The sequence below is a fragment of the Heloderma suspectum genome, chromosome 2 (assembly GCF_057233095.1).
Source record: "Heloderma suspectum isolate Gila_16-S chromosome 2, 16-S_ref, whole genome shotgun sequence".
Lineage (NCBI taxonomy): Eukaryota > Metazoa > Chordata > Lepidosauria > Squamata > Helodermatidae > Heloderma > Heloderma suspectum.
The window spans coordinates 358,776,230-358,789,139 of NC_139459.1; the positions used below are offsets into that span (position 1 = coordinate 358,776,230).

The following is a 12,910-nucleotide window of genomic DNA, read 5'->3' on the forward strand; positions in this document are numbered from 1 at the left end:
CGCCACACAAGTCAAGAATTTCCTGGAGGGGCCATGTTTTGCAGAATTTGTCTCCCAACAAATATCGGAGAAATTGAAGTCCCTCATTACCACTACATCATGCTTCCTTGAAACATTGGCTATTTGCTTTTCAAAAGTTTCATCCTCGTCTTCTCCTTGATTGGGTGGCCGGTAGTAGACCCCGACCACCATGTTCCTTTTATTCTTTGATGCATTTATTTTAACCCAGATGCTCTCGATGGGGCTACCAAGCTCATCCTCCTGTATTTCTGTGCAGAGATAAGTATTTTTAACATACAGTGCAACTCTACCTCCCTTTCTGTCCCTCCTGTTCTTTTTGAACAAGTTATATCCTTCAGCTGCTGTATTCAAAGCATGACAGTCATCCCACCAAGTCTCAGTTATACCTATTAAGTCATAATTTCCCTCCTGTATTAAGAGTTCAAGTTCATTCTGTTTGTTTCCCATACTCTGGGCATTAGTGTAGACATCAATGACCATGTGCTTCATGGTCTGGCTTTCTTCCTACATGTGTCTGAAGACTATTATTGGGCGCTATTAGAGCTGTTCTCTCCATTGCGGTGCATGAGCCTTCGTCCATTGTTACCCGCAACTTTACATCTCCCTTCCCCATAGGATTCAGTTTAAAGCCCTCCTGATAAAGTTCTTCATGCTGTGGCCAAACACATTCCTCCCAGCCTTTGTGAGGTGCAACCTGTCCCTTGCCAACAGTCCATCTTCCAAGAAGTATAGCCCGTGGTCCCAGAATCTAAATCTCTCTCGTCGGCACCACCTTCGTAGCCAGTCATTCACCCAAAGTATTTTTCTATCCCTTTCTATCCCTCTTCTAAATACTGGAAGGATGAATGAGAAAACTATCTAGGCCCCAAAGTTCTTGGGTTTCCTTCCCAAAGCTTCAAAGTCTGATGTGATTTCTTCGTAGCTCCACTTGGCGGTATCATTTGTTCCCACATGGATGAGAAGAAAGGGATCCCTGTCAGTGGGCTTTATGAGTGCAGGCAACCCTTCAGCCACATCTCTAATCCATCCTCCCAGGAGACAGCGTACCTGGCAAGTCCACAGGTCTTTGCAACATACTTGGATCACCCACACCCAAGGAGTCTTCCACTATTACTACTCTTCTATTCTTGTAACTGTAGGCCTTGGTTTCACCACCTCTGCTTGACTGACCTTCAGCCTCTTGCTCGCTCTCATGCAGGTTCCCCTGTAATTCTTCCTCTGCAGGCTGTCCTCCATTCTCATCCTCAAGTACCTGGAAACAGTTCCCTAGTTCCACTGCCTCTACTGGTGCCGAGTGTCTTCTAGTTCTTCTGCTCCTGTCACTCTTTTCCAAGGAGTATATCCTCTACTTCATTTTTCCTCACCTCAGCAGTTTCCTTTTCTCCCTCAGCTTGCTGTTGCTCTTCTAGCTTCTGTTCGCTTTGCTGCTGTAGTTCCACCATTCTGTCTAAGAACTCTTTGCGTTCTCTTATTCCCTGGAGGGTCGACACTCGCCGCTCCAGTCCTCTTACTTTTTCTTCCAGCAGCGGGATCAACTTGCACTTGTTGCACATGTAAGCCATGTTGTTCTCAGGCAAGAAAACAAACACTGCACACACCTTGCAGGTCACCACCACTGGGAGTCTTGTCCTTCCACAGTCTCTTTTCCCTTTTTGTGTCTAGCTTCCTGGTTGTTCTAGAGTAGCCTGTGCCTGGTCCTCTACTCACTGCAGGTTAAAAACAGAGTCCCACTGGTATGGAAGTGTGTGTAACAAGACAAATTTTAAAAAAATGTTAGGGGCCTCCCCCTTGACCTCCCCTGCCGAACTCCCCTGCCCAACTCCTGTTTGCTCCCCCCGTTCACCCGCTCTGGTCGCTCTCTCTCTGGGAGCTTGCTTGCTTCTGTAGTCCCTGGACCAGCTGAGCAGCCACCTCAGACTGCTCTAACTTCGCACCAAATCACTCTTGAAGACAGCCCCCAGGAGGTGGCAGCCTCAGGCACCTGCCAAGGCCCCAACTCCCCAAAAGGGGCCTACTGCTGACTCCTAATGCTGCTGTTCCTCCAATCACCTCCATCACCTACTCCCTTGCTCAGTTCTGGCTCTCTGAGCAAGCAAGCACACGGCAGTCAGAAAGAGGAGCGAGAGGTGCCTCCAGAGGGTGTTCCGGCAAGGGTCTTTCTGAGGGCCACCCAAATCCTGGAGCTGCTCTGGAACCAGTCTGGGGTAGCTCTTGGGACTTCCGGTTGGAGTCAATGTCGCCCTGGCAGCATTCCGCAAAATCTCCGCGGGATGCTATCTCAAACAGCTTTTTAAAAGGTTGAAAAACCTTTTCATCTCTCCCCTGGAATTAAAAGGGGAGGCAAGGCGGCATCTGGATGAAGTCTCGGAAGAATAGTCCTCTCGGCGCAGCAGGGGGGCTGGATTCCGAGACTTCCCTCCCAGAGCTTAATCATCACCAAAAATTGTTTTGAAACTCCTATCTAATTAGGAGAAATCAGGGCTGACGTGCTCCATTGTAATTTATGGATTAAGAAATACCAACAATATCTGAGGAATGGTTTAAGAATATTAACAATATTTGAGGATATTTGAGGACCTGCAAGATGTATTTGAAGAGAAACATGGCTACAGCAAGGAGAAAAAAAGGAAATGCATCTCCACCTAACCCCCCCCCCCATACCTTCTTTGGCAAAGGCGCCGAGAACCGAAGATATAGGGGAGTTATTTACTCTGATAAAAACTTTGTCTTCGCAATTTGCTGAACAGGCTAAAAGGTTGGATACAATTCAAAATTCCATCACCGCATTGCAAGGGGCTGTGGATTTAATTAACACTTCTTGGCAAAAAATGGAGGTGAAGGTTAACGAGCTGCAAGATAGGGTGGCAGCGAATGAAACTGCATCCCAAGTTTTGTTCAACCATTTTTCCGTCAGAATTTCCCAACTGGAGGCTTTTATGCGCAGGGCAAATGTACGTATTATTGGTATTAAGGATCTGCCTGGTGATGTAAATTTGTCTACTTTTGTAGATAAACTTTTGCATGATACTCCCTATGCCATCTGATTATTTACTTGATATCGAGCAGGCATTCTGTGTGCCAAATGCCAAAGGGACTGGTTATACAATTATAGTCTAATTTGCAAGAATCTCTACAAAAAATTATATCCTGCATTTGGCAAGAGGGGGTGGAAATCTTTTTTGGAAACAAGAGAAAGTTATGCTATTTCCGGACTACACCAAAGAAGTTGCTGATAAAAGAAGGCAATTCATCAAGGCGAAAAATCTGGCAAAACAAATGAACTTAGAATATCACTTAAAATATCCTGCTACATTTTGCATTGTTTCTGAAGGTCAGATGAAGAAGTTCCTAAATCACGAAATGGTCATGGCTAAACACAAAAATGCGTGAGATTTCTGTTCCAGCCCCATGAACTGGGATCTACAAACATGTTTTGTTAACTGGCTATGTTTAGTCTGAATGATTCAGGTTAGGCTACAGATAATTGCTTATACATATATCTGCCTGCTTTCTCTCATTTTTCTCTCTCTCGCTTTTTTTTTAATCCTTTCTCTTTAAAATGGATATGACATACTGTACTTAAATATACTGTTTGAGGGTGTATAGAAATGTGCACACTCATTTATATATCTAGTACAAAATATACTATTGATTTTTACAAGGGTGTTTTTAAGCTTTATTATTATATAACATTATAAAATTTATAAGTGATTTGTTACTATTATTATTTATCCTTTTTAATCTCCTTCCTTTTTTATTATTATCATCATCATCATCATCATCATCATCATCATTATTCTGGGACTGGTTAGTAAGATTTTTGGCTGGTTAAATTGTTAAGCTTTACTATTACATGTTAACTGAAGGGCAATATATGGTTACTGGAAATGAATTGTAGGCCTCCTTCCTTGCTATAAGACTGATGACATGCTGTACTGAATTGTAATATTGCCAGTGTTATAGGTATAATTTTTAAGTAGAATGGGATTTGAAGCCTGTGTGTATTGGAGTTTAAATGTAATCCTTAATAATTTTCTTTTCTTTTCTTTTCTTCTCCTTTTTGTTATTGCTGTGTCCTCCTAAGAATATTGTATTGTTGGGAAACTGTAGCTACCGATTAGGTTGTTGGTACTGTTTATTTCATTTATAAGACAAAAATAAAATAAAACAAAACGTGTTTGTTTTTTTTAAAGAAACTGTCTGGGGTAAAATACAACCATAGAGCAGGGAATACCTGTTTCCTGTCTCCCATCATCCAGCATAGCACACTTGCTCAGTAATCCTTGTATATTTGCGTACAAGCGTACTGTTACATGCACCCCAATTCTTCAAGCGACAAGAACTCTGGGGGTGCATCGCTTACCCAGATTTGGTTTCCTTTGGAATGAGGTCAGTGGAGGCTTACTGCCAGATTGTAAATTTTGCATTTATTTACAAATATACAGGCTGAGGACAGGTGGTGCATTCACACAGCTGAATGACATCCCCTGCAGAGAAGGGGGGGGGAGAAAGACACACACCTTCCCCAATTCTAGAAGGAGTCTCTGCCTGTTTCCTTAGGCTCCAAACTAATCTCTTTAACAACAGGAGGGTCCTGGGCAACTTATCCCCTTAGTTTACCTAGCAATAGGATGTGCCTGGCCAGATGATGTGCCTGGGACCATCCTTGCCTGGCAGGTTTCAGACTCAGGTTCACCCTGAGAATCAAGGGACACCAAGTTGGAAGGACCCCCGGGAGATCCCTCCGACCACCCCCAATCCCATAACACTACAACGTTTTGGTACTTCTGCACCTAGCTTTTATGCTGGCAGGTCTAAATAATCTGGGTTGCTTTTTCTTGCACTTGCCACCTCTTGAGGAACAGATTGCTGGTAATATTATTTATTAATACCAGACAGCTCTGGAAAGTTTTATTGTATCTGGCTTTGGCTCATGTATTTTATTTTAACAACTCATAAATAATATTAATTGATGCTGTGTTACTACACATGATGGATTCTGCTGCCTTGTAACCAATTCAGAATATTATTGAAAAGTTGTTAGTATCATCAAAATGAACTGCTATAGAATTGGGAAATGTATTTGGATTGCTATATGATGTGTTGAACTGAATTGATATCAGGCTATTATGTATTTATTTATCTGATTTGCACCCTGCCTTCCTACCACAAAAATGGCACTCAAGACGGCTTACAATCATAATAAAATTTGATTAAAACAATAATAAAACAATGCATTAAAATACAATAAAAACACAGCAACAACAGAATAAAAACAGCACCCAACTCAGCAGACCCACTTAAACGCCAAAGGCTTTCTTGAATAAAGCGATGTTTGCCTGCTGGTGGAAGGACAGCAGAGAGGGAGTGAAACTAGACTCCCTCGGCAGGGAGTTCCACAGCCTGGGAGCAGCCACCAAGAAGGCCCTCTTCTGTATCACAACCAAATGTGACTCTGAAGGCAGCAATGATGAAGGAAGTACCTCTCCCGAAGATCTTAAGATCTGGATAGGCGGGTATGGGAGAAGGCAGCCTTTCAGGTAGCCTGGTCCCAAGCTCTGTAGAGCTCTATGGGTCATAACCAATGCTCTGAATTGTGCCTGGAAACAGACCAGTAGCCAGTGAAGCTGTTGTAACAAGGGAGTCACATGCTCCCTGTGACCGGCCCAGATCAACAGTCTGGCCACAGCATTCTAGACCAGCTGAAATTTCTGCACAGTTTTCAAGGGCAGCCCCATGTACAGCACGTTACAATACTCTAAACAGGATGTAATGAAGGCATGCGTGACCATGGCCAGATCAGACAGATCATGATGCTTTGATTTCTGTTGCTCTTCTTTGGTAGTATGCAATGTTAGTCCTACATACAGTAGACCCATTGAAATGAACGAGTCACATCTAAAGTCCCACTCATTTCAATGGGTCTACTCTATGTCGGACTAACATTGTGTACTACCCCTTGTATTGTTCTTGTGTTGTGCACCCCTTTGGGTATTATTTTTAAGTCTCATATGTCTTATGGGGGCCCTATATTCTTGTAGGTATGTGAAAACTCTCAGACGTCTAGTATCCATGTGGCAAAAGCTGGCCCCCCCAGTCTAGCTGTGCGCAAATCCTCCCTTTTCCGCCATCCCGCCCAGCCCATGGCAGGACCGTATCTCACCATCGCATGTCATGCGCTCCACTTGCTCAGTCACCCAGGTGGCATTGCTGCTCTGTGGGTCAGTTGTTCTCAAAATCACTCTGCTGTTGGTGGCAAAGGTAATGATGCTGTAATTGGGGAAGATGTCATAGCTGGAGACCTACGAGGGAAGGCCAAAGTGTCAGGAGAGGGAAGAACCATTAAGATGACCCAAGCTACATTCTCCCTCCTCAGACAGCTTTTTAAAAGCCATCAATAGGCACTCTTTGTGCTGTGTTCCAACCCTGGAATTTACTGGGTTCTGTACCTAGGCCCACCACAAAGCACTGGGTTCTGCTTGTGCCAGGCATGTCTTGAACCAGAAGTCCCAGCAATCAGATGCCTTCCCCTCCTCTGCTATCTCTGTCTCATAAGAACATAAAAAAGAGCCCTGTTGGATCAGACCAAAGGCCACTCTGACCCAGCATTCTGTTCCCAGAGTTGTCAACCAGTTGTCCATGGGAAGCCCACTAACGGGACATGAGCACAATAGCACCCTCCTCCCCACGTTCCCCAGCAACTGGAGTTCAAAGGCATACTGCCTCCAATACTGGATGCAATATACTGCCATCATGACTGACAGCCATTGACAGCCTTCTCCTCCATGGATTTGCCTAATCCCCTTTTAATGCTCTCCAAGTTGTTGGCCATCACTACGGCTTTCTTCACATGGAGCTTTTATCCTGCGATTGCGAATGCTCTCCAAGTTCTTGGCCATCATTACGGCTTTCTTCACATGGAGCTTTTATCCTGCGATTGCGATTGCTCCCTCTCGGAAGTTTGCGGGCTCTTTACATAACTACGTGACCCTCCAGGGCGTCTCCTGCACTAAATGTCCTTTGTTCCGTTTTTAAATAAATCGCAGATAAGGAGCTATCAAATTACCCCATTGTGTTCCGCTTCAGTTTCCACCGTGAAAAGAGTTAAAGCGACAAGAAAAGGAGTGAGATCAATGAAAGATAATGAAAGACTCAGATAAGGGGAGGAGGAGGGGGAAAGGGGAGGGGGGAAAGGAAGCGGGTGAAAAAGGGAGTGTTGTGATCCTGCATTTAAAATGGAAGCAGTAAGCCCCATTTTAAATGCAAGATTTTGGGCTCGTGTAGAGATGCCATACATCTTGTGGTAGTGAATTCCATCGTTTAACTTCAACTATGGGTGAAGGTCCTTTCTTTCATCTGTCCTGAATCTCCCACCAATCAGCTTCATGGGATGACCCTGGGATCTAATATTATGGGAGAGGGAGAAAAACCTCTTCCTATGCACTTCCTCCACACCATGCATAATTTTATACACCTCTATCATGTCCCTCACTTACTTGCCCTTTTTTCTAAGCTAAACAGTCCCAAAGATTGTAACCTTCCCTCAGAGGGGAGATGCTTCATCCCCTTGATCATATTGGTTGCCCTTTTCTACACCTTTTCCAGCTCTACCATATTCTTTTTGAGTTGCAGTGCCCAAAACTAAACACATAATTCCAAGTGTGGTTGTTATGATATTGGTAGTTTTATTTCTGATACCTTGCCCCAGCATGGAATTTGCCCCTTTCACAACAGCTGCACACTGGGTTGACATTTTCATCAAGCTATCCACCACAACCCAAAGACCCCTTTCCTAGTTAAGTCACCCCCAGCTCAGATCTCATCAGTGTATATGTGAAGCAGCACCAGCCCTACCTATTAGGAAAAGTGAGATGGCAGAAGCTGGGGGAACAGCAATGAGGTGCTGCCAGATATAGCTATGGATGTCCTGCACCTCCTTATCTACCAGATTCAGCTATCACTAAGGTCAACTTCTGTATGTGGAATGCAAGGTGCCATACTATTCTTCTCCCCAAGTGGCAAAATGTCATGAGCAGGTTCTTATATGGAATTAGGATTTCTTGCCCCAATGTCTGTCACTTTACACTTGCTTATATTGAATCGCATTTGCCATTTGATGCCCATTCTCCCATTTTGGAGAGATCCTTTTGGAGCTCTTTGCTGTCCCTTTCTGTTTTAACCACCCTAAATACATTGGTGCCATCAGTAAATTTACTGCTAACAACACAACTCTGGTCCCAAGACCACTTAAAGATTTTATTATATTAAGTGGTATACAAGTATTGCAGATAAAGAAACAATCAGCCTCCCAGGGGCCATATGATCGAGAAAAAAACCTCCAGGGCCCTACACGGAGATACAGCCATAGAGCATTTTTATTTTTAAAAAATCAGAGCCCTCCTCAATTCCTCAGACTCCCTTCCTGAAAATATTAGTTCAAGCACAGGTACCTGCTCTACATGATCTGCAGTGAAGACAGATGCAAAGAATTCATTCAACTTCTCTGCAATCTCCTCATCCTCCTTTAGTACACCTTTAACTCTCTTGTCATCTAATGGACCACCAACTGCCTCCCAAGCCCAGGTTCCTGATTCTGATGTATTTAAAGATTTTTTTTTTAGTTTTGTCTCTAATGTTATTTGCAATATGCTCCTCGAAATCCTTTTTTACATCCCTTACTGTCTGCTTGCTTTTCTTTTGTGCAAGTTTGTGTTCCTCTCTGTTCTCCTTGTTTGGGCAAGACTTCCAGTTTTTGAAGGAAGCCTTCTTTTCTCTAATAGCTTCTTTGACACTGCTCATTAACCATGCGGATGGTAACCTCTCAGTTTTTGTGGCACCATTTCTGACCTGTGGTATACCTTCTAGCTGAGCTGCTGTCAGGAGCGCCCTCTTTCAGTACACTCCAATAGCCAACTCAAGACACACACAAAAGGATTCTTTTCAAGGCTTTAATCCTTTTACAACTTAATGACTCTTTCAGATGCTAATCACCAGCGTCTAACCAATGAATAGCAGAGTAGCTTATGCTCCGAGTAGGCAGTTGGTCCCCATTTGAAGGAGAATCACTTGCAGACCCTGAACTTATGGGCTAGGGAGAGTTCCTCCCTCTTTCCCTTGGGTCCATGGAACGCGGCCGTTGCTTGCGCACCAAACGGGCGCTACACCTCCTTTCCACGCCCTCCATCGCTCATCGCTCCCTGCGTCTGCGTCGAGCGTCTAGCAAGCCCCCCTCCCGCACTCTCTCACTGCCAGGGTCACTATCTATCTCAGGAATGCTGGCAGGAGGAATCTCTGCCAGCTGCTGTGCCTGTGAGGGATGAGCGGGCTCCTGTCCCACAAATTGCTGTTCCTCCTCAGAATCAGAACTGCTCTGGGGTTCTATGGGCTCAGTTTCCACCCTGACAGCTTCTGTTGCTGTGGTTTTGAGTAACCTTCAAGAATTTTGAAGGGATTTAACCCTCTTGATACCCCATTTCAACTTCCTTTTTACCATTTTCCTCATTTTAGAGGTGTTTCCTTTTCTGAAGTAAAACGTGACTGTGTTATTGGCAATTTTCCACTAAGCTGGCAGATGAAGATCTATGCTCTGAGGACACCATCTAGGTTGCAGTATCAGCCTGTCTGAGTACTTGGTCAGCTGGGTACTTGACCCCAAGGGCGAATCCCTTTCCACCTGGTCTTATAAAGGCCCCAGCCTTAGAGCTTGCCCCTCAGCCTTGGGTGAGTTTTGGATTAATTTATAGTGTTCGTTTTCAGGGGTGCATGTATGTTTTAATAATTGATGATTTTGTTACTGTGTTTTCTCTTAGAAGTATATGAAGCTTTGTGTGGGCTATTACCCCTTGAAAGGTGGTTTAGGGTGCAATCCTATTACTTCCACCCTCAGTTATTCTAAGCCTCTGAATTCAGAGCCCCTAGATCATCCAGTGCAAAGCAGGAGGGGCAGCGGAGGATGCAACCTTCGCCTCTTTGTCCTCACGTTCTGCATTTTTGCCAGACGGGCTTTTTTGCCCATCTAGCTGGGGTGTTTTGGAGGGGGCGGGAAGGAGACTGGAGCAGTCTTGAGATAGTCCCCCCGCCCAACCCAGCCTTGCATTCCTGACCTCAGAGAGGCAGCCATCACATTTTTTTCCCCACGCCAGCTGCGATGGAGAGGACTGGAGCTCAGATTCCCCCATCCAAGGTCGGAGCACTGTCTCCAACCTCAGATCCGGGAATCTGAAATACCCTATGGCTCCCCAGGTGCTGCCTAGGGGCTGCAGGATTGCTCTCTTAGAAAGCTTTTAATTAACAAACAAACAAATACATTGTGTGAAGAGGATGCTGCCAAAGCATCTGCTCCCAATCCTCCATTGCTGTTCTGGAGCTTGACCCCTGCCAGGACTTGACTCTGCACCCTTGACTGGCCCCTCAGCCTGGCTTGCTGCCTTGGAAATCAATCCGTGCCTCTTTGGGGCCATGTACCTCCTTCTGCCCCACTTGGACCAACAGCATACTCCTCATGGGAGCCTGACTGCTTGGGGCCGGACCCTTGACACCGCCTCCCCACATACCCATAGGGCCCTGGCCCCCAAGCCCCTACCCAGATACTCTAGCATTTTATTTCCAGAGTTGGTAATCATATGCAAGAAGGTAGGCCTACACCTATACAGCTTCACACAGCACATAGTTAAACTATGGAATTCACTACCACAGAATGTAGTAATGGCCACCAATTCGGATGGCTTTAAAAGGGGGTTGGACAAATTCCTGGAGGGAAAGGCTATCGATGGCTACTAGTCTTGTAGGCTATGTGCTACCTCCAGTACTGGAGGCAGTGAGCCTATGAACACCAGTTGCTGGGAAACATGGGTGGGAGGGTGCTGTTGCTGTCAGGGTTGCCTCTGAGCACATAGGGTGGCAGAGCAGTTCAGATTCTGAGGAAGAGCTGCAAAACGTGGAGGAACTTTCCCAGGCTTCAGAGGCACAGCTGGATGGAGAGGACCCCCCTTCTCACATCCCTGTGATAGATAACGAACAGAGGGAAGCAGGGGCAGGAGAACCTGACCTCTTAGACGCCAGGCGCAGACGCAGACACAAACGGGAGATAGCAGGGGCAGAGCTTAGGCGGTCTGCCCGATTCGCTCGGCGTCAACAGCTGCATCTAGAGGTGTCATGGGAGAGAGGGAGATCTTCCCCTCCCACCCCTTAAGTCAAGATAGTTTGCCACCTTTTCCCAAACAGTGGCCAACTTTCGTAGCTTCCCTTTGAACTCCTTGAAGGCTTTTCCTTTGTAGTCTGGGAGTCACTAGCAATTTGCATCTGTATACCTCATTAGAGTAATTGGATTAAAACTGTGGAATAAAAGCCTCTTGTCTGTGTTTTGATTTGGCTTTTGGAGTTCTCAGCAAGGCAAAAAGGGAATCCTGACAGTTGCGCTCATATCCTGCTTGTGGGTTCCCAGTTGACAGCTGGTTGACCAATGTGTGAACAGAATGCTGGATTAGATGGACCCTTGGTCTGATCCAGCATGGTTCTTCTTATGTTATGTTCTTATGTATACTGTTTTGTAATCTTCATGGAGCAAGCAAGATTTCTGAGCTTACTGTACCTTCTCAACCAACTTGATAACCGCCTTCCGAGCTTCCTCAAACTTCCCATTGCCAATGCTTCTGGAGGCATCGAGTACAATGTAAATATTCACTGGGGCTGGTACAAAGAAGATAATTAATCCCTAATTGCAGTAAAAAAAAAAAAAACTATTTGGGATACTTTGGTGTCACATACACAAACAACACTTTATTTCAATAGGATGATACTAAAATATTAATAAAGTTATAAACAAATGATAGCCAAACACATTTCAACCTGACATTCTTCTTTGGTGGCTTTCATTAAAAAGACTTAAAATGTGGCTACTCTAAAATTTAGTAAGGGAGGTCACCAAGATGCATGTGGTCATCTGATTCGGTGGAGAAAGCATTATCCATAAGGAGAGACCCACCACTAAAAAGGCTCTGTCCCCAGTTGCCAGCCACTGAACCTCATTCAGGAGGGGCACTCTGAGAAGAGCCTCTGATGATAAATCTGGCATACAGTCAAGCTGATGTGTAGGTAGGCAATTCTTCAACAGCCACTAATGGTTAGCAGCTAGTCTCCTAATAAACCTCTCTGTTTTTGAATGAGATGCCCACTATAAAGGACAGCAGAGGAAAGAACGTGATTCAAAGCCGAACCACTTCTAACAGAAAGCTGCTACCAGCCTGAGTGAGACAGGAGAGTCCTCAGGCTTGCTTAGCCTCCTTAGCTCTTAGTATGGGCTTTCTCACAAGCTGCAACAGACTTGAACACCTCCTTCTCCGAGGCAAAATGAGAACAAAGTCAGCTAGCTCAACGGCCCTCCCCAATTATATACACTAACTGTGCCAGTCTCCAGTTTCCCCACCCCTCCCCTCCTTGATGGAAGACCAAAGGGAGAGGTGACATTTTTCACTCAGGCACAGCTGAAAGCAATCTCTACGCCCTCCCACAGAACCAAGCGTTTTATGACCTTGAAGCCAGAGAGAGAGACAGAGGACAAGAGATAAGCCAGAACCTACCCTCCCTTCAGGTGGTCAAATGCCTTCACGTTTGCTCTTCCGCCCGGGCCTCTCACAAGGCTAATCAGCTCGAAAGAGCTGCTACAGAAAATGGATACCTAATAGAAAATGGAATCGCCCTGGTTCTTTACACCCACCAACGCTTGGAGAAAGTAACATGTCTCAAGTTAATGCGAGGTGGAAGGTGTTTATGTGCTGGGGTGTGTGTGTGTGTGTGTAATCTTTGCTTGTATATTTGCCAGTAATGCAGATATTACAAAGGCTCTTTGTAATATCTGCATTACTGGCAAATATACAAGCAAAGATTCCAC

The 12,910-nt window shown here is 45.1% G+C and overlaps 1 protein-coding gene across 11 annotated transcripts in view; it reads right to left on the reverse strand.

The window, feature by feature from the left end:
* LOC146355581 (complement factor B-like) overlaps positions 1-12,910 on the reverse strand; it is a 61,503-nt gene that overhangs the window by 29,286 nt on the left and 19,307 nt on the right. For all 11 annotated transcript variants that reach the window (XM_084841054.1, XM_084841063.1, XM_084841061.1 and 8 more), the window contains 2 exons: positions 11,612-11,709; positions 6,185-6,323 (listed from right to left, as the gene is read on the reverse strand). In XM_084841054.1, coding sequence (XP_084697180.1) covers positions 6,185-6,323; positions 11,612-11,709 — 237 coding nt within the window. The remainder of the gene's footprint in view (positions 1-6,184; positions 6,324-11,611; positions 11,710-12,910) is intronic.